The sequence below is a fragment of the Pleurodeles waltl genome, chromosome 3_1, assembly GCF_031143425.1.
Source record: "Pleurodeles waltl isolate 20211129_DDA chromosome 3_1, aPleWal1.hap1.20221129, whole genome shotgun sequence".
Classification (NCBI taxonomy): Eukaryota; Metazoa; Chordata; class Amphibia; order Caudata; family Salamandridae; genus Pleurodeles; species Pleurodeles waltl.
In genome coordinates this window covers 1,345,465,944-1,345,492,995 of record NC_090440.1, presented here as the reverse complement: position 1 = coordinate 1,345,492,995, position 27,052 = coordinate 1,345,465,944, and the positions used below count along the sequence as shown (strand labels likewise).

The following is a 27,052-nucleotide window of genomic DNA, read 5'->3' as shown; positions in this document are numbered from 1 at the left end:
GCTGGAAATCCAATTAGTTTGAAGTAAAAGCCCTCACTCGCCATCCGGTGACATGCTTCATCATAGGGCTATGCTCCTCGTCAGGCCGGCACTGCAATACCTGACGGGCCCCGCGGGGGGGCTCTTTGCCAGAGATCTTTTGCAAATGATGGACAGCCGGTCAAAAACACTAATCTAGGATTGGTATAGAAGGCAGTTAAAAATGACTAGAGGTAGAACGCAATTTATTAGGATGTTAAACCTCTGACATGATTAAAAACAACAAGGGGGGAGACAATAAAACAATGTCTAAACTCCCCAGCAAAACAAAAATTGTAAATAATAATCACTAAATCTCTCAATTGGGAGTATAGTGTTAGTAGACACAGGGTCCCCTGTGTTACTTCAAATGATTGGTCAACATGTTTCTCGCTGATTAGTCAAAAATGATCTAGTGCGATTCATCAGGACCATGACACCTACCTAATCCTTAAGCAATTAGAGACCCATAGTAGGGAATATCTGATTAACAGGAACCTGAAATATAGGAGAAAGCAACAATCATCAAAATAATTTTTTGTATCAAACATCCAGTGTGTTCACAGTGTCTGCAGTTTTAAAGCCACAAACTTGTGAAAACTCCCTTCGGTGACATGTGCCAAAAAAGTTTGTGACAAAGAAAACAACAAGGCAGATATGCCACAATGCTTACCCTCCATATACTAAAGGATGGGCCCCATCGGGGAAAACATCAAGCTTGAGTGGTCCACTAAGGTCTAAATATACATAGAAAAAGAATACCATAATTTAAAAATGACCGACAGATAAATGTCAGTAATGTGCATAAAACGTCATGTCACAATGTTATATCAAAGAAGTTATCTAAATCCAACATATAGATGCCATGAGATAAAAATACCAGACGGGCAGGGATATGTCAGAACTTGAAACTGCCATAAGCATACACACACGCCATATTGTCGTGGTAATCCTGATTCTTTGAAAGTTGTACTGATGTAATGCTGGAACGGGATTAAACATAATGACAAAGATAGAACTCAAAAGAAACAAATCGCAAGGCTTCTACATGAAAGGGCATCACTAGATATCGGGTTGAGACTCATAGCTAGGTGAAGGCACACCCCCGCTAAGCCGTTAGCTACTGCGGTGGAAAATAGGTAGAGAGGGGAACACGCCGATCTCCGGTGTGCAATTCACAATAGTGGTACCCCAGAACAACTTCCTAATGCGCGTTGAAAATCCCGCACTACAACATTATCCAAATGCGGATGATGGCAAGTAAACACTAAAGGAGATCCCACCTTAACCGTTTGCCGGTGCGTATTACGCTTAACCGGTATCATGAAGCGTTATTTATTAAAAAGCGCGCAAGGGATTTCTCCCGTTTAGCCGAGTGCAAATAGCAATAACGGCATGCAAAAGAAAGTACAAGCTCACAGATACATACGGATAGCACTTACTCTCAAGGGTCCCACATTAGACGATACACCTACATAGCTCTGAATGCTCCCGGAACAGTGAAGGGTTATCTGGAGGTGGAGCCTTATAAAGGGCACTGCGTACAATGAAAACATAAAGAGGACTACAACTAAAACGTGTTGATAGACACAAACAAAGGACAAAGTGGTAGCCATAACTATATATACAGGGAAATGTTCCCTGAATGGAGGAAGTATTATTTGAAGAAGGACTACTACAATTTTGGTATTCAGTCAGAAAGGAAATTGTATTCATTTCTAAAATGAAATTAGGATACAATAATATTATCATGCATGAGAAGGGGCCAAGTCAGAGCGTAGAAATTGCAAGGACCACAGTATTGTCGAATTGCATGACATAAAACAGGGAAAGTGGCCCCGAAGGAGGTCCGTATGTCAAAGGTGGGTATAGCTATCTATGGATAAAATTAGTCCAAGGAATCTCATTGTTAAGTCCAGGGAGGTGGGTCTTCAGTCGGTAAACCCAGCATTGTTCCTTCTCGAACAACCCCACCGGGCATCTCACTACAGCTCTAGTTCAGACGATTGGAGTAGCGACGAGGGACAGAGAACAAGTCAGAACCGTTATGTTCCCCCTACGCATTTCAATCCTCCATTCCCATACCAACAGGTTCCGCCTTGGCAACAAATCCCTATACCCTTTTTTCAACCACAGCCACAGTACAATTTCAATCCTTTTTTAGGAAGAGGCCGGGGCAGAGGCAGAAACAGAAGAAGAGGCAGAAACGTTCACTGGGCACAGGAGGAACCCCAAATGGTCACCAGGAGCCGCAGTGTGACAACACAAAAGAAACCCTAGTTGTCAATCTTTCTAGTTTTTCTCTTACTCCATCAGAGACGGCAGTTCTATAAAAGGGATTAGGCTTTGTGCCAACCCCCAAGGAAGATCAGTTCCGGCTAAACTGTGAAATGACAGGAAGATCCGGTTACACTTTTTTTTAAAGACCGTCCTCTATCAGATCTGAGAGGTGACACTAATCTAAGAAACCCCTCTACCTTCATGCCTCCCCCCACTTCGGTCCCTATAGAAGTACTTACCTTTGAGAAGGCGGTGCATCATGAAGTTCAACTCCTGGAACCTCTCCATCCATTTCAGAATATCTCTAAACTGGAACGGGCAGCGATCCACTCCTTATCCCACAATTTGATCATCACCATTAAACCCACAGATAAAGGAGGTGCGATTGTGGTTCTTAACACAACAAACTATAGACAAGAATGCCTCAAACTGCTCAGCGATGACGCCTACTACAAACATATATCGATTGATCCCACCCCACGTTTACAGCGCATGATTCGTGGGATGATAATTGAAGCAGAATCAGCTATACCTTTTTGGAACTGTGTATATCTTTTTGATTTTGATTACTATTGGGAGTAATATCCACAGGACCAGGAGTTTGTTCTCCAAACCTCCCACACGTGCCCCTCCTTTTTGTTGTTGTTTGACAACAATTGTATTAGACATAATGCCTTGAGAAGGTGAGCATAAGTTAGTGATTGTATACCTGTGTCAGGCCGAAGGCTTCCTTGCAGCCTCTCTGACACTAACTTGCAGTTTCATGATGATGATAATTGTGCTTATTATTGAAGAACCACTGTCTATATTGATAGGTGTCATCATGATACGAAGTGAGAGGCAACATTTCTGACGAAATATGTGAAATCCATCAAAAGAGAAATTTTGCTCATGGAACACGTTTTTCACTTTTTTTCTGAATCGTTTTACCTAGTGTAGTTTTGCTAATTCAACATTTCATGCTGTTTGTGTCATTTTTGCCATTTCCACATTCCACACAGACCGATGGACCACTGTGAATCACTGTTTTCTCAGACGCAGAAAATGTTTTTAAAAAAAAAAAGTAGTCAGTGGGATTTGTTCACTTCTATGGTTTGCAAATAAATCGCGCTGGCTTAATCAGGATAGACATCTGGCGCCTAGATATTTTGAAGATGTCGTCATATAGAAAGACAAATGCCCATAACAACACTTTCTACTCTGAGTCCACGAGGGAACTATCTTTGGATAAATCGTGTTAGTTCTCTATTATCAAAGGTTATTTTGTCTTTTTAAATACAGTGTTTGAATACAATATTTTGTAAATTTTTTGTTATAATCTCATTGTGCAACTCATCCTTCTTTGGAATTTATTGTTTGTGTCTGGGCACAAAGCCACCTATGTTTGGCCAGCTCCATTCAGCCCCCCCGAAAACTTTTGTGTGTGAAACGCTAGTCCTAAATGCTGGCACTTGGAGGAGTTGTAGAGTCAAGGCCCAACTCCTGCATTGCTTCCTTCTCACTGCCATTGGCAGAATCCTCTTCAAGTGTAAGCAACGATTACAATCGAAGTGTAATTTTGCTTCCAAGCCATAGCAGATATGGGGAGTGAGGCATCTTCTGATGTCAAGGTATTTTTGCCATTAACTGGTGTTTCTACCTCAGATAATGTTTTGCGGCCAAGGCAATTTTTGCTGTCATCCGTTTCAATTTTGAGGGCTCAGAATTTGTGCAAGAAGTGGACACCCAGACCGAGCTGGCGTGAAGGATAAGGGAATCTTAGACATTTTAAACATTTTCAGGGATGTTGAATTGTAAGGGCAAGTTACCTAGATATATCCTCATATGTAATAATGAGCTTCACTGGTGGTGGATCTTTGACCTTTTTCGGATGAGATACCCAATGAAGCCAGTGCTTATTTTTGGCTAATTTGCACAGGACTGCCACAGCATTTTAGTAGAAGGTGACAAGTGAATCAAGCTGTGAACGAGAACTAAGGGGCAATAAAGAAAATGAAAGCGGAAATAGACAACATGATATTACAAATTCGGTTTTAAATAAGTCCACCCCACATGGTATTTCCTGCAGTGGATAGAAGCTTCACTATCATCCTCTCCAATCAGTAACACTCCAGCCTTTCATGCCACCGTTTGGAATAGCTGCACCTTACTGTAGACTGTCCTGGTGCTGAACAGGAGATTACCATGCACGACATCTGGAACTCCAACGTGATCATCATGGTATCAAATCATTACTGTTCTGCCTAACATTTTTAGGACTGATGAATACCTTATCCTAATTCTACCAGATACAATCGTAACTGCAAAACCCACTCTGTTTGTCTGCCATGTTAGTAGTTTCTACGTGACAGTCCACTGAACTCCATATCAAAGGTATAGCAGCAGTGTAGAAAAAACTCGAAAATTTAGTTAGCTGCAGCAAGTACGGTATGAATTCTGAATATATCCTCAATAACAATTCTGGAGAAGCCGCCTCCATCTTCACCCTACATTTATTTAACAATTTTGAGTGGTCTTTTTGTCAGCACCCGAAGTTCCGTTGTTTTTGCACAGTTTGGTCCCATGTTAGGCCATCATTTAGAGTTTAAAGTAAGGGGTACTTCATCAAAAATGTGGCAGATATCTCATCTGCCAAAAAATAACCCTCAAACACTGTTGACTGACCGTCCGACATAATCTGGGCAGCAGGTCAAAGTACCTCAGAATGTCTGCCCTATTTAGAACAAAAGTTATTTTTTCCTGTCCTGAACTACAAAGGAGTGGTCCCAAATAGAAAAGCAAAGATATGTCCCCTCAACTCTTCCAAACACACGCCGGGAGAAAATTCCTAGCATGGCATGGACATGTATGTTTTCTTTTTCAATTACAAACACACTTGCTTTTGAAGAACAATAACGTTTCTGAACCAGGCATTAAACATAGTAGACACTCAGGGTTTCAGTGCCTTCAATATAACCAATAGTGCCTTCAATATGGCTCTGTAGTGGCACAGCGATCTCCACCTGCCTGCTAAAGTTCTCTAAATATGGCAGGGTCCTATCCACCAGGACATCATCCTTTAATCCCTCCACTGATCTAGCGGAATGGAGTACAGTAGCCGTACTCTAAATATGCCTGAAGCCGAGCCTCGAACCTGGTTCCCCACCTCCAAAGTCGGCGGCTCAGGGTGTTATGCCACATCCTCTCACCAATCTGCCTCACTCCAATCCACCTCACTCCAATCTATTTCAACTCACTCCAATTCAATCCACCCTACTCTAGGCCATTCCATAACAATCCACTCCTCTCCAATCCACCCCACCCCAGTCTACCCTACCCCACTCCAGTCGACCCCACCCCAATCCACCCACCCCTATCCAATCCACCGTACCCCAATCCACCCCACCTCACTCAATCAAATCCACCCCACCTCAATCCAATCCACCCCACTCATTCTAATCGACCTCATCATTCCAATCCACCTCAGTCCAGTCCACCTCACTGCAATCTGATCCACCCTGTCTCATCCACCGCAGTCTGATCCACCCCACTCCAGTCCACCACATTCCAGCCCACCACACTCTAATCCAGTTCACCCCTCACCAATCCAGTCCACCTCACCTCAATTCAATCCAGCCTACTCCAATTCACCACACTCCAATCAACCCCACTGCAATCCAGTCGACCCCCTCCATTCCATCCGACCCAAATCCACTCTGCCCCATTGCAGTCCTCTCAACCCCATTCCAATCCACCACACTATACTCCATTCCACCCACTCTACCCCAATCTAATACACCCCACCCCACTTCAGCACACTGCACTCCAATCCAATCGGTCCAGCCTAGCCCACTCGAATCCACCTCACCCCAACCCAATCCTCCCTGCTACAATCCACCCCACCCCACTAAAATCCACCCACTCCCACCTCACTCCAATCCACCCACCCCAGTCCAATCCACCCCACCATATCATCTGTGGCCTCATTAAGAGTTCCTCAGATATAAGTGCTGGGATCATGTATTGGGGGTTACAAGTTACTTGTCCCATTTTGGGGAATAATATACAGGCCCATGAATAGTAGGCCCAATTCCATATGTTTTCCCCCTTAATGGGTAAATAACTGCACCTAATCCACACGTTTACCTCCTGAGGTTGCAGCAGGTGGTAAAGTTGTGGAGGAGCCTTTTCTTTAACCTGGGCTGGGGGGAGGTTCCAGGAGGGCTTAGTTTCAGCTGAGGCGAGCTTTTTATGCTCCCTCTAATGCTGTAGTATGCAGGTGGGTGGGGCCAGGGCAGCTGTCCTCAGCTCCCATAGTTCAGCTGACAATGTATTGGCCCTGTAATTTGCAGACCCTTTAGTTCCGAGCCCAGAGACTGCAGGAAACTCCTTATTGTCCGAAGCAACACCCCGAGAGGTATTTAACCACGGGTCACTCGCTATGAGACCAAGTTTATTCGTATTTGTTTATATATCTTACATGAGGCTGGTAAAACAACTTAAGATATCCTTAGGCCAGACTTAAAATTCTGAGTGGTATGCAAAGCAGTCTGGATAAAGACACTGAGGGGGTCATTACGACCCTGGCGGACGGAAGTATTTTGGGGAAAGGTACTGCCAACAGGCTGGCTGTACCTTTCCCCAAATTATGACATTGGCGGTTTGGCTTAAGCCAAACCGCCAATGTACCACTCCGTCCGCCAGGGTGGTAACAGCCACCGGGCTGGAGACTTCGGTCTCCAGCCAGGCGGCCGTCACAATCCCACTCCCGGGATTATGACCCCGCCTACCGCCATGGTTTTCGTGACAATCTTACCGCCACGAAAACCATGGCGGTAGGCACTATCAGTGCCAGGGAATTCCATCCCTGGCACTGATAGGGTTCTCTCCCACCCACCTCCCCAGAGTCCTCCCCCCACCCTCCCACTCCCGATCCCGCCCTGACATCTACACACCCACACACATATACACTCATACACACACGCCCACCCACGCATGCACACATACATACCCACACACCGCAACACACACTAACATACATTGTCTCACACACGCATTCACAACACACAACATACACGTACACTCACATTCAATCATCCATGTGACTCACACCTGCATGCACGCATACAAAAACAGACACACACACACACACACACACACAACACATGCACACAACACCTCCCACCCCCCTCTCCTGTCGGAGAACACAACTTACCTGCTTGCAGGGGGTCCTCCGGCAGGAGACGGGAAGTGGCGCTGCCAGCAGAACACTGCCAGGCCGTATCATGTGTCATGATACGGTCGGCAGTGTTTTGCTGGCGTGGCCCTTAACTCCGTCCTTCGCCATGACCGTCGACGGAACTCCGCCAGCCTTCTGGCAGAATTCTGCCTAAGGCCATATTGCAGTTGGCGGCTGGTAGTCACGTGGACAGTATGTGGCGGCAGTCGCCGTGGCAGTAGGCGGCATTTGCCGCCAATGTCATAATGAGGGCCTGAGATTTTAAATCACATAGGGCCTGATTTTGACCCTGGCGGACGGCGGAGGCCGTCCGCCAAGGTACCGCCGCTGAATGACCGCACCGCGGTCAAATGACCGCGGCGGCCATTTAGACATTTCCTCTGGGCCGGCGGGCGCTCTCCAAAAGAGCACCCGCCGGCCCAGAGGAAATGCCCCTGCAACGAGGACGCCGGCTCAGAATTGAGCCGGCGTAGTTGCAGGGGTGCGACGGGTGCAGTTTGCACCCGTCGCGTATTTCAGTGTCTGCTTAGCAGACACTGAAATACTTTGCGGGGCCCTCTTACGGGGGCCCCTGCCGTGCCCATCCCATTGGCATGGGCACGGCAGGGGCCCCCAGGGGCCCCGCGGCACCCCCTACCGCCATCCTTTTCCTGGCGGGCGAACCGCCAGGAACAGGATGGCGGTAGGGGGTGTCAGAATCTTGCTGCGCCGCCATGGGGGATTCTTAGGGCAGCGGTAAACCGGCGGGAGACCGCCGGTTTGCCTCTTCTGACCGCGGCTGAACCGCCGCGGTCAGAATGCCCTGCAGGGCACCGCCGGCCTGTCGGCGGTGCTCCCGCCGACCCTGGCCCCGGCGGTCTTGTACCGCCGGGGTCAGAATCACCCCCATAATTTGGTCAGATTACACACCTTCCAGCTGTCTCCCCACAGAGGATATTTTTCAAAACATTTTAAATCTATGTAAGAGGCAGTGGAGAGTAAAGCTTGCGGTTAAATAACACATTCATGCTCCAAAAATGTGGATATTCTCCAAAAATGTGAGAAAGCGTGAAATAAAACGTGAGTAGTGTTTTGCCCTGGCCAGGCTGCTCCTCTGTGAAGGTTCAGATCTCCTATGCCTGTCATTTTTTGTTGTTTCAGTCTACAATAATGTGGAACTACAAAGCCAAGGAAAGGATTTTGAAATGGCCGTCATTACAGGGAGTGCAGAATTATTAGGCAAATGAGTATTTTGACCACATCATCCTCTTTATGCATGTTGTCTTACTCCAAGCTGTATAGGCTCGAAAGCCTACTACCAATTAAGCATATTAGGTGATGTGCATCTCTGTAATGAGAAGGGGTGTGGTCTAATGACATCAACACCCCCTATCAGGTGTGCATAATTATTAGGCAACTTCCTTTCCTTTGGCAAAATGGGTCAAAAGAAGGCCTTGACAGGCTCAGAAAAGTCAAAAATAGTGAGATATCTTGCAGAGGGATGCAGCACTCTTAAAATTGCAAAGCTTCTGAAGCGTGATCATCGAACAATCAAGCGTTTCATTCAAAATAGTCAACAGGGTCGCAAGAAGCGTGTGGAAAAACCAAGGCGCAAAATAACTGCCCATGAACTGAGAAAAGTCAAGCGTGCAGCTGCCACGATGCCACTTGCCACCAGTTTGGCCATATTTCAGAGCTGCAACATCACTGGAGTGCCCAAAAGCACAAGGTGTGCAATACTCAGAGACATGGCCAAGGTAAGAAAGGCTGAAAGACGATCACCACTGAACAAGACACACAAGCTGAAACGTCAAGACTGGGCCAAAAAATATCTCAAGACTGATTTTTCTAAGGTTTTATGGACTGATGAAATGAGAGTGAGTCTTGATGGGCCAGATGGATGGGCCCGTGGCTGGATTGGTAAGGGCAGAGAGCTCCAGTCCTACTCAGACGCCAGCAAGGTGGAGGTGGAGTACTGGTTTGGGCTGGTATCATCAAAGATGAGCTTGTGGGGCCTTTTCGGGTTGAGGATGGAGTCAAGCTCAACTTCCAGTCCTACTGCCAGTTCCTGGAAGACACCTTCTTCAAGCAGTGGTACAGGAAGAAGTCTGCATCCTTCAAGAAAAACATGATTTTCATGCAGGACAATGCTCCATCACACGCGTCCAAGTACTCCACAGCGTGGCTGGCAAGAAAGGGTATAAAAGAAGGAAATCTAATGACATGGCCTCCTTGTTCAACTGATCTGAACCCCATTGAGAACCTGTGGTCCATCATCAAATGTGAGATTTACAAGGAGGGAAAACAGTACACCTCTCTGAACAGTGTCTGGGAGGCTGTGGTTGCTGCTGCACGCAATGTTGATGGTGAACAGATCAAAACACTGACATAATCCATGGATGGCAGGCTTTTGAGTGTCCTTGCAAAGAAAGGTGGCTATATTGGTCACTGATTTGTTTTTGTTTTGTTTTTGAATGTCAGAAATGTATATTTGTGAATGTTGAGATGTTATATTGGTTTCACTGGTAATGATAAATAATTGAAATGGGTATATATTTTTTTTTGTTAAGTTGCCTAATAATTATGCACAGTGATAGTCACCTGCACACACAGATATCCCCCTAACATAGCTAAAACTAAAAACAAACTAAAAACTACTTCCAAAAATATTCAGTTTTGATATTAATGAGTTTTTTGGGTTCATTGAGAACATGGTTGTTGTTCAATAATAAAATTAATCCTCAAAAATACAACTTGCCTAATAATTCTGCACTCCCTGTAGTAGTAGTGTAATATTCCAAGCAGATCACTCCCTGCAGAAAGCACAAAGAGCGTGTTCCAAATCTTGAAAGTTTGACACACTTGTCGCAATTATAGACTGATTAAATAGTAGGAACTTGAATATTCGCCTGTATTCTTGAGAGGCAGCAGGGGATTCAACCACAGTTTTATCAAAGCACATCATCCAGTGTAAAGGTTTATACGGGTGTGGACCCCATTAGGCATGGTTCTTGCGCCCTCGTGTCTTGTTTTGTGAGTAGGTTAGATTTGATTCTATGGCAGTGTGACCTTGGTGGGTGAAGTGTTTTAAGACGTAAAATAGGGAGATGCTTAGGGGTTTTCTAATGGCATTGAGAATCTGAAAGTCTTCTCTGAATGACTTCCCTTATGCCCAAACCCAGCGACCCCGTTTATGAAATGTCTCGCTGTTGGGTTATCTTGATCCCAGTAAGAGGGCAGGAGGGATGATTTCCACTTTGGCGAGGATGGCATGTCGACGAGTGCTCTAGCTCACAGTAGTGGTGTGATGTACTGTCTCCAAAGTGGGGCGTGGCCTGCCTCCTACGGGGCCACTGGGTTACTGCTCCCAATGGAGTATGCCCAGGCTGTCATTGGGGGTGCTGTGACATCCAAGGGCACACCTGCACCTTCCTTGTCACACTAAAGGGCTGCACAGTTTTTACACTCTGCCTTAACAGCCTTTCCTTGATCCTTTGCAGAACCCACGCCTTCCCAGAATCCTCTGACTCTGATGATGTCACAGATGTCCAAGTACGCCATGCCCAGCTCAACGCCGCTCTACCACAATGCAATCAAGACCATCGCAACGTCAGACGACGAACTCCTCCCTGATCGGCCCATGCTTCCCCCAGGGAACATGCAAGGTAGAGGGCACCTGAGCGAAACAAAAATGTATCACGCGGTGGCATTCCACACTGTACATGTGTAGAATCCATTGTATAGGAGACGGCGGTTCTTATGTAGTGTCTGGGCTATCTGCAGAGGTCATTGTGCACATTGTGTTGATGCCGCAGAAGAAGCTGCCTTGTCATTTGCTTAGCTTGTTTGGGGTCATTGTGCTTTGTTTTGTGTTGGTGGGAGGAATGTCTGCAGAGGTGACAGTGCAGGAAGTGCTCATGTTGTGGATGATGCTGCCTAGTTCTTTGCTGCGTTTGTACAGGGGAAGGTGTGTACTGTTGGTGTGTAGAGTCGACATAGATTCCGAAGCATATGGTGCTAATGCCGTGGGTTATGCTATGTAGTGTGTGTGTGTGCGCGTGTGTTCCTTTAAGAAAGGCTCAGTGTGTAAGCTGGTCACTCTCCTCCTGGAACCCTGAAAAAAATCCTACTAGAGGTTCTGGGGGTCATTACGACCTCGGCGGTCTTTTCAAAAGACCGCCGAGGCCGCGGGAGACAGAATACTGCCATTGCCGGTGGTATTTCTGTCTCCCTATTATTACATTTCCGCTGGGCCAGCGGACGGTAACAGTGTTACCGTCCGCTGGCCCAGCGGAAATGTCACATCAACATTGCTGCCGGCTCGTATTAGAGCCGGCGGCAATGCTGATGTGCAGCGGGTGCAGTAGCACCCGTCGCGCATTTCACTGCCCGAAATTCGGACAGTAAAATGCGCGACAAGGCTATGCCTGGGGGCCCCTGCGCTGCCCATGCCAAGTGCATGGGCAGTGCAGGGGCCCCCAGGGGCACCCCAAGTCCCCTTACCGCCGGCCTTCCCATGGCGGTGTGTACCGCCATGGACAGGCCGGTGGTCGGGGACCCAGCACCGCTGCCCTGGGGATTATGACCGCCAGGCGGAATCTTGGTGGGAAAGTGGAGGGGCCTGCGGTATGGCCGTGGCAATTCCGCCACGGTCATAATTGCTGGCGGAACACCGCCAGCCTGTTTGCAGTGTTACCACCAACATACCGCCGGCCGCCAGGGTCGTAATGACCCCCTCTGTCACTAAAGCAACATTTTAGGGGAACAATGCAAAACCTAAATTTTTATGGCTTTCAAGCACATATTTAAGATTGGTATTCGATTGTGAAGACGCCCGCAACATTGTGTTGGTTATGAAATGGTGTGTTGTAATTATGGTTGAATGTTTTGAGTATGTTACATTTCTGCGTGTCTCTATTTCAACCAAGATGTGATAACGGTTGCCGTGGTGGATTTAGTCACATTGTGGGTGAAGGTGTGCAAGGGGGCACCTGAAGGAATTGGGATTTACACAGTGTTGCTGAGAATATTGATCGCATGATGAGCAGAAGAGCGCTTCTCAAATCACCTTCTGAGTGGATATATTCCTAAATCGCATCTCTGGATATTGTCTTCATTTTCTTTTACTGTTTTTGGAGTTGGTCATTTCCATTTCTTAGTGACTGGTGTGTGTTTGGCGGCCTGCTTTATGCGTGCAGTTGAAGTTTGATGTGTCCATGTCTGTAAAGTGTATGCTTCCTTACTTTGAATGGTATTTGTTGTGTGCTCGGTTTCTTGGTGATTATCATGCCACAATGCTGGCTCTTCAGTTGTGTGTCTTGTTTGTGTGGGTGTGTTGTGTGCATGTGAGTTTGTGAAGGTTACTACTGTATTTGTTTCTTTGTGGTGTATGCATAGAAGTGGGTTGGCATGCGGAGGGTTAACAGGAGTGACTGTGTACCTAGAGCTGGTGCTGCCGAAGTGCCTGTACTGTTAATTGCTGGGTTTGTTTAGGGAACATGTTTTTGTTTTGTGTTCAAGTGTGGAGGTTCTGCAGAGTTGATGGTCTTCGTTGTGCTGATGCTGTGGATTGTATTTGGGTTGTTTGTATCAGAATGAGCTTTGTTGTGGTTGTGCTGACTGGTGAACTGGCTGCAGTGGCATTGTACATATGCTGATGCTGTGGCTTACTATGAATTGTTAATTGTTGTATAAGAATGATATTTGTGCCCTTGTGCTGATATGTAGACTGGCTACTGTGGCAATGGTACACACAGTGCTGATGCTGTGGTTGACTCTACAATGCTCATTGTTGTAGTAGTTTTTAGGTTTTTTTTTTGCTTGTGCTGAAATGTACACTGGCTACAGGGGCAGTGATATATACCGTGCTGATGCTGTGGCTGACTACATTGCTCATAGCTGTTTATGTAAGGAAGAGTTTTTTTTTGTGGTTGTGTTCATATGTAGACTATTTTGCAGAAGAAGTGGTTGGCTTTAAATTGTTCTTTCGTGTGTTTGCATAGAAGGAGATGTGTTTAGTCTTGTGTTGATGTGTAGCGTCTGCTTTGGTAATAGTTCACATTGTGCTCATGTTGGAGGCGTCCCTGCCCTGTTCTTTTGTGTGTTTGTCGGGGACGTCAGCAGTGTAGCTATCATTTGTGCTGCAGGTGCAGTGGTTCCAGGGACCAGAACCCGCAGGGCCCATGGAATCCTAATAATTCCTGTGCTTTATTGCCAAACAGAAGTCCAAGGGGGCATTGCCCTTGTTTGCACCTGGGTCCACGGCATCCTTCCTGCGTTACTGGGGGTCGTGTGTTGTGTATCTTGTTTTGGTGTGTAGAGTGCCTTCAGAGATAATGGTGCGGGCAGACATGACGCTGCCTTGCTCTTTGTTGTGTTTATGTAGCCGAGGGTGTATTCTGTCTTGTGTTGGTGTGTGGAGTCTGCATAGATTGTTGCCTGTGGGACACAATTCCTGCAAGTGATGCTATACTGCTCCTTGCCGTATTTGTCTGGTCGTGTGCCTTGTTTTGGGCAGAGGTAGAGCGTGATGGGGCCTGGAGTGCTGTTGCTGTGGATGAGACCCCCTTGTATTTGGCTGTGTTTGTATTGGAAAAGCAGTGCTGTGCCTTGTCTCAGAATGTAGAGTCTGCAGCCATTGTGAGGCAGGTGGTGTTGATGCTGCAGGACATGTTCTACAATATATGTATGGGTGCTCCCTTCAGAGAGGCTGAGTTTGTCAGCTAGCTGAGGCTATAATGATAGCCTGCTGCTTCCAGGGATGTGCGAGCAATCTATCTTAGCTGCATCAGTGGTATTTCATTACAGTCCTGGGGAGTCCTAGTCCACAGTTATTGGTGAAGGCGTAAAGACGCACTATGCGAGAGAGAACTATATGCAGGACTCACTGCAACACAGGCGTGAGCTGGGACCCATTGCGGAGATTACAGCAACACAGGTCGCCCAGGCGTGAGCTGGGACTGTGTGCAGACTTTACAGCAACACAGGTGAAACAACAGGGGTGAGCTGGGACCCTGTGTGAAGATTACAGTTACACAAACACACAGGAGTGAGCTGGAGCTCTGTGCAGTTACAGTAATATAAACCACTCGGGTGAGCGGGGTCCATTCGGTAGTTCCCTACGGAGTTTACATGAAGATATAGGTCCTGATTCAGAAAGGTAAATTTACATTTTCGCATAAACTTACTTTTTTGCAATTCACAAAGACATTTTTTACGAGCAGTAGGTTTATGACTGCATATCTTCTTATCTGCGGATTTTCCACCACGAGGACGGAGACTCCGCACTTCTAAAGATGCTGCTCGGAAAATTGCTTTGTGAATTGCAAAAAAAACTAAACTTAGACTAAGGTGTAAGTTTATTTTTGTGAATCAGTCCCATAGAGTGCATGGGGGAGCGGTGCTCCCTCTGCAGCTTACAATAACACACATTAGACAGGCACTGGGATGAGACGCAGCTTCTCGCAGAGTTTAACGCATCATTTACATAGCGGACGAGGTGAAGATCTCTTCAGAATTTACAGTAGCACCGGTCATATTGACATACATGTGAGAAAATGTCCCTGCAGGCACACGTCAATCAGAGCTTACAGTATCACAAGTGATACAGGCATTGAGTACAATTATTATTTTGTTCCGAAAAAGCTGATGGAGTGAAGCAGTGACAATAAAAACGCGACAATTCCGATTAGCACAAGTGTTTTTAAAGCCTCACGTGCAGTGCTTAATTTTTAAATAAAAAGGTGCCGGTTCCCAAAGCCGCCCTCAAACACGCGCCTACTGCAACTAAATCTAAGAACACGGAACACTGAGGCAGCGTAATCCTGAAGCCATCTCAGGTCTCTTAAATCCATTTACTGCCACCCCCTGCCCCTTCAGCTCACTCTTGCAGCTTTCTACTTTCTCTCTTTGTGACGCCTTTTCGTTTTTCCTTTCATCCGTCTTTCCCATATGTGTCTTTTGCTCGCAGCAAATGCTTGAGGCAGAAGAATAAGCCCCGGCCCTCCAAAATAAGTGCCGGTGCTCAGCACCGGAAACAACAAGCACAAATTAAGCACTGCTCATGTGTGATTGTTTCCTTTGTTGGAAAAATTTGCTGTTTGGAGTCGCATAAAACTATCAGTGATGTTAAACGACTACCTCTAAGCACTGAAGTTCATGCATGAAAAATAATTGGTCCTGCAGCGCTCTCTAGCGAGGGACTGGTATATTTACTATTGTCCTTCTTTCCCATCTCAGGCACCTCTAAAAGACAGGGAGCTTGCTGGGCCTATTCAAGTCACAGGTCTTACTGAATTTGTCGTGCTTGGTGTTTTAGCTGAGGAAGAGTATAACGCGTAGCCAGGCATGACTGACCCTACTCTACCCATACCAGAAATGTTGAGCATGTCGCAAAGGCTGATCATCTTCTGATAGAATTTCAGCAGAGGCACCAGTGAGGGGAGTGAGAACGTCTTCTGCTGTGGGGAGAACGCTCCTTACTAAACACCCCTTTTTACTAATGTGCCTACAAATTGTGACATTCAGAATCAAATATTGTTTTTTTTTTTCTCTGCAGGGATGGGCAATGCCAATAACCAATTGCACTTGAATTCTGTGGGACCCGCCTCGTCACACAGCCCCCTGCACATGGGCATGGGCGGACAGCAACCTCTGTCGCACGAGCCACCGGCTCCAATGATGTCATCGCCGAACCCCATGGGCTCCAACATTCCGATGCATCCCTCGGGACCAGGCCCGGGAGGCTCTTCTCAAAACACACTGATGATTGGGCCTGGGCAGCAAGAACATATGGGCCAGCCTTGCTGCCCCGGGGGCCCCAACGGCGGGGGAGGTATGATGCCCTCCGGTCATCTGGTCTTCCCACGAATGCAGCATCCACACGGTTCTATGTCCTCGCCGGTGCCTGGCATGCCCATGGCCCCAGGCGGTGGAGGCGGGGGACCTGGATTACAGCAACACTACCCTCCTGGCCTCTCGATGCCTCCTGAGGACATGCCCCCGCAGCAGCCCCCGCCTCAGCAGCATCGAATCTCCAAGGGCCACCCTCAGCGGATGCCGGAGTCCTACTCTTCCTTGCACCCAGGGGTCTCCTCAGTCTTGAACGATGCTGACCTCAGCGAGGTTATTCGGCCCACCCCAACGGGGATCCCAGAGTTCGACCTGTCTCGGATTATCCCCTCCGAGAAGCCCAGCAGCACTTTGCAGTACTTCCCCAAGGGTGGTGGACAGACGTCCAAATCGCAGCCTTCCAACCTGCACTTAATGAACTTGCAGAACATGATGTCCGAGCAGCCGCCGGCACGGCCTGGCATAGGCCTTCCAGGACAGCAGGGGACCCAGCGTGCCCTCAATATGCCAATGTGCCACCCAGGACAGATACCCATGATGGGCCGGACAGGCATGCCACCACAGCATGGCATGGTGCACCAGGGAATGATGTCCCCCCAGCAAAGCTTGATGGCCCAGCAGAACTTTATGCTGATGCACTCCAAGCAGCGGAACATGTCTGCGGATATGTACTCCCAGTCAGGACACATGATGTCTCCCCAAGGGCCTCTTATGGGCCCTCCAAATCAACAGAACATGATGCTCACCCATCCAATGAGACAAAGAAGCGTCTCACTTGATGCATATATCCCTGGCCCAGGAAGCATGACAAATTTGCCTTTTTAAGCCGCTTCCCCTTGCTTTTTGATTGTAAAGTTATCTTTATTTTATTATTTTTTTACTTTTTTGGAGGGGTATGTTCATCACGCAGGGTAGGAATGTCTTTAATATACGCTTAAGCCTCCGAACAAGGGGGCGGTCAAGGACACCAAGAAAAAATGAGTGCAGTAAAATTTGATGTGAAATTTTAAAAAAATCAATTTTTAATTTTTTTAATGAAATCTCAGCAAAAAAAAAAAGAATTCCAAAAAGTTAAAACTGTTTTCCCCCTGTTTTTCTCCCTGACGTGTGTGTGAGAATGTGTGTGTGTATGTGTGAGTGTGAGTGTGTGTATGTGTGCCTGTGTGTTTTGATGCAACCAAAAAAGCAAAAGGCATATGAAAGGCCATGATATTACTTTTTTGTATGCTATAAATCGATCCGCTGGTTATGTGTCATTGGTTTTCATTGTTCTCTGTATTACTGTGCTTTGAGGAAAAACCTTAAAATATGTTTTTTTTTTAAAGAAAAAGGGATTAAAATGTTTAGGCTTGTGGGACGCAGGGGATACTTGTAGGGCTTGGTCAAATGAGAATGTATTTATTATGTTAATAAATGATAAACAGAATGAGGCCCGTGGGTAATATAAGTCCCACCGGGCTCACAAGAATCTCATTGGGTTTTATCTCCATAATTTTACTCAAAATCTCCTTGCTACGAAGGAGACCGATGAGAGTGAGTATCATTTCTCAACTAGTTTTACCCCTAATTTTGAGTTGTTCCCAATTCTGAACTGTCCAGGGTGTTTTTTTTTTTTTTTTTTTAAAAAGGCGTCTTTCTGCTTTATGCTTTCTCACATTTATATAAAAAATCTGTTTCCTTTCAGTTGGACAATTGACTTTGAAGACAGGAAGGAGTAGGAAGGGACTCATAGAAAAATATTTGTCTATCAGTGCGACTAATGTCAAACATAGGCAGTACAGCCTAACATGTAATGATAGTGCATGTGTATTAAATTATTTTCAGTTACTTCCAAAATTAGGAAATGGAGTTTCATATTTCAATATATTTTTAAAGTTCCATCTTGTACTTTCTACTGTTGTATTCAGGTAAGATCCTTCCATACAACTGACCATCTGTCAGTCTCTTCTCCACCGTTTTACTGGAATCAAGGGTGCCACCTGCTGGAGAGATGTGGCTCCGCACCAAAGGAAGATGGTGCACTGAATTGACGCTCTGCTGCTGACAAGTAAACTTGCCATGACCCTGTCTTTTCCAGAGTCCCAAGAGTTCCAGCAGTGCTTGTGAGGTGTGTTTCACAAAACTGAAAATGTGTTGGTATGACTGAGGGATGAGGATTGAGGAGTAGGGATGATGGATGAGGAGTAGGGTTGATGGCTGAGGCATGAGGACTAAGAATGATGTAAAATGGATGAGAAGTAGGGATGAGAAGCAGGGATTAGGGATGAGAAGTAGGAATGATGGAAGATAAGTATGGATGAGATGCAGGAATAAGAAATAAGGATGATGGATGAGAAGCAGGGATGATTTGTGATGGATGAGAAGTAGGGATGATGGAAGAGAAGCAGGGATGATGGATGAGAAGCAGGGATGATTGGTGAGAAGTAGGGATGATGGAAGAGAAGCAGGGATGACGGAAGAGAAGCAGGGCTGATGGATGAGAAGTAGGGATGATGTATGATGGATGAGAAACAGGGATTATGGATGAGAAGTAGGGATGATGGATGAGAAGCAGGGATGATGGATGGGAAGCAGAGATGGGAAGTAGGAATGATGGAAAAAAATAGGAATGATGGATGAAAAGTAGGGATGATGTATGATGGACGAGAAGTAGGGATAATGGTTGAGAAGTAGAGATGATAGAGGAGAAGAAGGGATGATGGATGAGAAGTAGGGATGATGTATGATGGATGAGAAGTAGGGATGATGGATGAGAAGTAAGGATGAGAAGTAGGGATGAGGAGTGAGGAATGTCCTAAAATGGATGCAGTACACGTAACCCCATGCATGCATCCTTCCCAGCACTAGGGACATCTGGGGGAGGTGTTGAGATTAATAAAGGCCAGTTCTGCATCGTGAGGGCCCAATCCTGGTGCCGGCTGACGCCCCCTTCATGAGTGAGACTACGTGGGGGCCTGTGGGCCGAAATTCATGTGACCACCCCAGACGGTGAGACCACAAATTCCACAAGCCTTCCACTTGAAACACCAGCCTAGCCGCCCCCTCCTAATTCAGACATCTGAGGGATAAAATGGCCCGAGATAAACTCTCAAATCGGCAGCCACCAGGCTGAAGAAAATTACCTTCCATAATGCAAGACACAATTAAGATGATATGGGATCAGATATGCTGTGACGCCCCCGCAGACCTAGGCCCATCCCCGTAGGAACTGGTACATACAATATGGGTCTCTGGAACTGCACTAGAGCAAAACATAGACACAGTGGCCCTGGATATCAACCTTATGCTTGCAAAATTCCAAGAAATGTCAGCCACAGTGGGAAGCCCATAGCACATGCTGAAGGAACACTCCAAGACCATCAAACATCTAAATTCAGAGGTCGTTCTCTTATGGAGACTACATGCTGCTTGCTTGCCAGGCCTGACGACGCGAGAGTAGGTTGAGATACAACCATGTGGGCCTTTTGTAAAAGGTGGAAGAAAGAGATGTGGAACGGTTTGTGGAAAGCCTCCTCAAGAGAGTTGGTCACCCGGGGATAAATCTAACATCATATTTTAGTGGCGAGAGTTTACAGTGTCCCTGGTCCCTCACCGAAACCAGGAGCACGACCTAGACCTATGTTTGCCAGATCTTCAGCCATAGGGTTTGAGAAACAATATTGCGGGTGGCTATAAACTATGGTGCCATAATGGTTGAGAACCACACAGTGACAATATTCCCCCACTACACACAATAAGTCCACACCAAGTGCTGATCTCTCAGCAAAACTCAAAATCCTGTCAGGAAGAAAAATCATGGTCCTTCAACACACCTGCTGAGGTTGGGTATGGCTGGCTCCCAGTGGACTATCGGAACCTTTGAGTGCAGAGATCTTTGCTGCATGTGGTAGAAGTGGAGGCCCTAGTGCCTCGCCACAGGTGGTGTTGATTCAACTGGACAGAGATGACAGCGCACCCACACAGGAACACACAGCTAGAGAAGCGCACTACATGAACTCTACATGAGGACTCTACATGAACTTAGCAAATCTTGCCAGACGCAGGAACCAGTAAGACTTCAGTTTTGTACACAAACTCCATATCCCCAATAAGTGGGAACTGTAGTAATTATTGTTGTTGCTACATTAAATTTGTGAGGTAATGGTTTTGGTAAGTGGGTGACATTCAAGCATTGGGGCCGCGAGGTGTTCCGATCCTGCAGAATGAGGTGGTTGGGTGGAGTTGGGAAAGGGTGGACATGCTGAAATGTTGCAAGGCATACCTACGTGCTGATGTGATAGATTAAACACAGAGGGAGAGAGGGGGTGAAATCACAATACCACTATGACATGAAACAGTCTGCTTAGTTTCTTAGGACTCACCATAATAACATGGAATATTAACATCCTGGAGCACAAGATCAAAAGAAGAACCATAAACATATTTCTGTACCGAGAGGTCCCGGACCTGATCTTACAAGTAACTTATCCAGTTGGTAAAAATGTGACTTCCTGGGGAGGGCTAAGTACATAGTGCTGGTGCATTCGGAATTTACTTCAGGCTCCACTCCCATGGTGTGGGATTCCTGGTATGTCAGTTGGTCAAGCTGGCCATTGCATGGGGCTGCAGTGATCCAGAGGGTGGAATTTGGACATACTGGTGTTCCACAACGGAATTAAAATACTGGCAGTGACGTGGTACTTTCCCCCCGGGCTTAGGCAGATCGGGAGTTGAATCCTGCAGGCACCAGATGCACTGTTGATCATCGGGAGGGACCTTAGCTTGACTGCACCCATGCATGGATAGCGTTACGAGAACCAGCCAGCAGGGAAGGCTGATAGTAGACTGCAGGACTTTAAGACAGCACTGGGTCTGAGAACCATTAGGAGAAATGCACACCTCAGTTAGAGACAACACTCGCACTTGTCCCGGGGTGTCACAGCTCGATTACTTTCTAGTTCGTGCAAGATATGGAACAGACTTTGTGACACAAGATTCCTACAGAGAGGGATTTCCGACCATGCCCAACTGTGCACTAGGCTACACACCGGGATGAGACTACACAGGGGTGTGTGGAGATAAGATCCATGGGATCTTAAAATCGGAGCACCAGACTCCTCAAGACATCTCGGGAAGCGATACTGTCTTATCTAGCTGAGAATGTATGATTGGTATCAGCAGGGGGAGACTGTTTAGGAGGACTATAACACTGTCGTTAGGAGACAAAATCTAGAACTGCCAGCAAACGGAAAGACAAACTCCTAACTGTAAAGTATTTAGAAATGCAGCTGACCCAATGGGAAAGAGACTACATACAATCTCTGGCTTAGCGGATGCCTCCTCCAAATGTATGCAGATGACCAGGCAGATGTCAGATTTACGCGTGACATTCGAAGAAGGGTGTGTGGTATTTGAATGCCCTTGTAAAACAGCATTGCCACCATCGTGGGAGCAGTGTCCCCTCTCTACACTATTGGAAGCCTCCTCCTGAGGCTTATAATTCCCACATGTTGACTCAAAACGTCGGGAATGGATAGCCGAGAGCACACTGTTGAACAGGAGGATTACTCATCCCCTGAGGAAGGGCAACAGCCCAAAATGCATTGGGATTATTAAATATGTACAGATACACACGATAACGATCTTCCCGAGTAAATCTCATTTGGATATACATGAAGATGATTGATGTTTTCTGTTGGATAATAAAATTAGAATCAGCCGATCGACACTGATGGAGTACAACTGATTTAATCTAAAGAAATTTTGAGTCAACAAGTGGGAAGTATGTTATAAGCCTCAGGAGGAGGCTTCCAGTACTGCAGAGTGTTCACTGCTCCCACGGTGGTGGCAGTGCTATTTTGCAAGTTTTAGTTACGCCCAGGGTCAGAGGGTGATACCCTTATGCACACGAGGAACTTTCAAATAAGTTCAAACACACTTTTTATTCTGGGCAAAAGGAGTGCATTATCTAGCACAACAGTGTATGTGACATTTGGATGGCACCATCGTCCTTACTCATAAAATGGGCACATCTTATATAGACACATTTATTTCACTGCTTAATATTGCAATCATACTAGCTAACCGACTACTGCAGGTCATCGAAGAACTGATAGTGCTAGATCAGTTTGTTCCATGCCACACAGATCCACTCGATATAACCTTCTACACCTATATGGGATCATGCCCCCCCGAAAATGGTTATCTTGTCGTGATATTGGCCATAGGTGCTGAAAGACCTTCAACTTTCTTGAATGACCATACTTAATGGTGGTTTTTCAGAGCATGGGTTCTAGCCCAGAGTTTTGAGGGTGGATTCAATTACTATATGCCCTCCTACTAGCCCGAATGGGGGTAAATGGTACACTGTCACAAGACTTCAGACTGGGCTGTGGCATAAGACATTGGTGTCCACTCTACCCCTTTTAATAGTGCTGGCAATGGATCATCTGGCAGAGTATGTTGTGAAGGTTTGCCCTTCTTTGAGGTGTTAGTTAGGACCGGTGATGGGAAGCCATCATCTTCCTTTATGCAGACAATGTCCTTCTCTTTCTTGTGGACCCCATGCAGTTTATCCTCAGAGTTTTGGAAATATTGAGGATTTTCACTAGATGGCAGAAATAAATAGCATACCCACTTTCTGCATGGGAGCCCTTGACAGACTGGACAGAGCCCCTAAAATGTGCCTGGAAGGGATTTAAGTAACTAGGTATCTTCATTACTGAGGACCCCAAAGACTTTATTGATTATATCCTAGGATGGATCCTTTTAGAATACATGGGTGATGTCCTCCATTGGAAACGGTTGTCACTGTCAGTGATAGGGATAGCAGCAATGTACAAAATGATCACCCTGCCGAAATTCCTATATCTTCTACAAAACACTCCTCAGAAAGTCCTAGACAGTTTCTTTTGTGGTTTAACGCAGTGATAAGATCACTCATCTGGGATGGGGGACCCTCAAGGATTGCACTCTCCACTCTCAGGAGAGGGCCTTATGATGGAGAAATAGCACAGCCAGACAAAACTATATCACTGGGTAATGCAGGTGGTGAACAACTGAGAGCTTGCTGGACAGCAAGACCCAGCCATAATGTCCAACAGATTAGGGGCTTGCTGCAGCACCCAATGCATTAACCCCTTACAAGCCAAGCTGTTCCAAGTTCTGTTGTTTGTTTTGTCCCTAGCAAAGCTCTGACTTGCTTTGGAGGCAGTTAAAGGGTATTCGTTGGCTCTTTCAGCTTTTTTACTTTCTTTATTTAAATTACCTGTTGTGGTGACATTTTTGAAAGGTTTGCATTATGTATTTCCATCAAAATTCTTTGTGATGCAGCAAGGGGACTTGAACTTAGTTCTTACTTTTGTGATATGCACCCCTTCGGAGCTGCTACACAGTAGACCATTAGGACTACTGCCAATGAATACTGTCTTTCTCATCACTGTAATATTGGCTGAGCATTTGGGCAAGCTGCAGACTCTTTCTGTCAAACCACCTTATGAAGACGGAAGCTTCCTTTCTTATGAAAGTGGCCACTCCATTTAATGTCAGGCAGGCTATCAACCTTCTGCCATTCTTTGCTCCACTTCATGCCTATGAGGAGGTAGAGAGAATTAAAGGTTGGGTTCCCAGAAGGGCACTAAGTTGTTGTAGACTCCCATTATGGTAACTAGACTGCTGGATTTTGGGCGGCAGCAGCACCAGAAAAGTATGGAGGACTGAGTCTAATCCCACACCATGTGACAGCTGTCAGCCTAACCCTTCCGGCTAGCTAGCAGCGCCTAACTAATGCCAAAGGTACAAGTGATTTGTGACAACCTATCGCATGACACTCATACTCATCAGGGAAGTTGAGGTGAAACAGATCGTACCCCTTTCTCTCAGTTACATAAGTCTCATTCATGCAAAGATAAACGGAAGCAGGATCTTGGTTCAATATATATTTAACTGAAGCAACTACGTTCTACGCAAAAAAGCATGAATTGCGATTATGAGGATAATGAAATAGCATTATCACAGCAGTGACCAGGAAAGTGAAACAAACGAAGAATCCAACTATATAGTCACAATAGTGTCCCTAATATCCCTACCTACACTACTAAGTTCCTGCATATGAGCAAATAGCAGCGTAGCCCTATTTCACCCTTCTGGTCCCGGGTAGGAAGCCCAACCCCTATCCCGCGTTCAGAGGTAAAGAAGAGGTTTGCTAGTTTGCTGGGGGCCCTCCCACATAGACGAAGTGGAACCAAAAGGTTTCTGCAGAAACTGTGATGATGTGCAGCATGAGACGGCAAGCTGGCTGGAATGTCGCCTCTACCCTGGTGTGGGTAGTGTGATGTTTTATAATAACATATCTGTTATTCTAAGAACTGCACTGACATGAAAACACAACATTTTCTGTGTTTGGTAGACAGTGTATTCTTTGGACCGATGATACCCGGTAAACATCGTGTACAGCCCTGGGTTGAGCACAGGATGAAAATGTCATGCAAAGAAATGAATAACACATTCTGTGGAAGGGCAACTGATAAAAGCATGAAAAAAATCTCCATTAAAATGAAGCTTTGCTAAAATAATAAAAGGAATAAAAGTGAAATATAGCTAGGTGAGACGGCACAGGCCTCAGGCCCAGTATAAAAGGTAAAATAACCTCACAACACCCTCCCCATTGTCGGTTCAACGGAGCGGAGGTCTATACTAAAACCTGATACTAAAATCACCTTTCCTACATTGATCACTAAAAGCAAGCTGAAATATATTGAATGAGATAAAATGCCCATGTCAACAAGCAAAACAGGCCAAATCTGAGCCAGATTCAAATGGTCAATTTAGAATTTCTAAATCTTGAACATCAGTTAAGGCCAAATGTCAGCAAATCAACAATAATCATGATCTTTTATAAAAATTGCCAATATCATCAATTGTTATGGACTCCAAGAAAGACCCCACTTCAACAGATGGTAAAGTAATCAGTTCCTTGACACGGAGAGCGAGGGAGCACTCATGATCCATTGCCTCAGACATAGCTCCGGCCGAGGCGGCAGTTTCCCATACAGTGCCAGACGTTGTTGCATCAAGAGCCACTTGATCCACAAAGGGTGGCTCATAGGAAGCTTCCCGTAGTAATTGCAATCTCTGTGCATGTCTGGTAATGAGCCCTCATCAAGCACAAAAAGACCAGCATCCAAAGAAGGTATGCGCTGCATGGTAAGACACGCTTCCGTTGCATGTTCAAATGAGCACCACTAATATCAAATGACGGGCTGCATGCAATTCTGAACCAGTCTGGATGACAAAGACCAGTTGGACTCCAGTTCTTCCAGGAGTGGTGCTCCAAAATACTGCATGATGTGGTCACGACAGAGTTGGACTAGTGGAAGCTCCATCAATCCTTCTCGTTGAGATGGGGCAGATATTGTGAATAAAAAGAAGCAACAGCAAAATGCTGCCAATTAACGCCAAAGTAACAGGAAATCCCTCAAAGTTACTCAAAAAAGTAGTGTGTATGGCTGAATGTATTATGCCAAATATAGAAAAGAAGGTGCTGACAAAACCAGAACCAACAGCTTTAAAAAAGTCTACAATCCCAGCAGTGTTAGATGTGTTAACAATGCGGCCTATGAGTACACTTTTTGGAAAGTTTGTATTTAAAAGAAACGGTAACTCAGCGGATGACCTTGCCACTTAGAGAGCATAGGTCTCGTGGGCAGATGTAAGCGCCACCTGTTTTTGAAATAAAAGAGCCTTTAGTCTCCTCAGCTTGTCAAAACTTACATTTGAAGTAGCAATATGAGGCCAAATTAATGCTATTTTTATCTCTCGTTTGGGGGGGAGGAGCACATTTCCACAATTTGTGACAGCCTGGGAGATCGAAACTACATAGGCAATTCCGGATCACATTCCACAACAGCTGATTTTATTCAGCATCACATAACTCTCATTCAAGAGCACCTGGAATGCTGGACGAATCAAAGGGACAGTGACCCCCTTCAGATACATGCCCCATGCAAGGACAACTGTTTACAAATAATTGAATGACTTACTGAAGTCTCACATTTGCTTCCACTAAGAAAGACCTCCATCATGCCACTAAAACATTTGTACGTAAACAATAGCTCCCACACCTCATGGTTGCAACTATTGCTTCGCCTTTCAAATCTGTCTACAGGAATGTGCTTCAAACACAAGGTGAATTGAAGTGGGGAAATGGGCAGATTAATTACCCCGTGTATGAACCAAATAGTAGATGGTATTTCCTCCACAGTGAAAGGCAACTTTTCTATGTTTAACAAAATATATGTTGCCTCTTTCTTAGCCATTATTTGTTGCTGTTGCGTCAGATTAAATGAGGTAAACAATTCCCTGGAGCTGACGTGTTGCCAGGGCAGGCAACCACTTTTCAGAATTTGTAACTTCCAACCTAACTGCATAATGGACCTAAGCTGACTCTGTCCATGTTGTAAAAATGATATGTCATTTTATATGATGTCAATTGCAGATGAAACAATGTTATTTAGAGTATAAATACAGTTGGATAAAGTGTTCATACCATTATCTACAATGGCTGGAGCTTTCTGTATGTTTTCCTGATCTATTTGCCTTAACCGGGCGGCAGCTTCTTTTTGTGAAGGTTTCCATATTTCGTTATATATTTCATATAGTAATGCTGAGTGATTCCACAGTGTAGTAACTCTCCCTAGAAGATCTCCTAGTGAGTTCTGCATGCTGCAA

General features: G+C 45.8%; 1 protein-coding gene across 2 annotated transcripts in view; it reads left to right on the top strand.

Moving 5' to 3' along the window:
- BCL9L (BCL9 like) overlaps window positions 1–17,818 on the top strand; it is a 187,356-nt gene extending 169,538 nt beyond the window's left edge. For both annotated transcript variants that reach the window (XM_069224794.1, XM_069224793.1), the window contains 2 exons: window positions 10,996–11,160; window positions 16,053–17,818. In XM_069224794.1, the coding sequence (XP_069080895.1) occupies window positions 10,996–11,160; window positions 16,053–17,170 (1,283 nt within the window). In that variant the 3' untranslated portion in view covers window positions 17,171–17,818. The remainder of the gene's footprint in view (window positions 1–10,995; window positions 11,161–16,052) is intronic.
- Window positions 17,819–27,052: the final 9,234 nt, after the last annotated feature.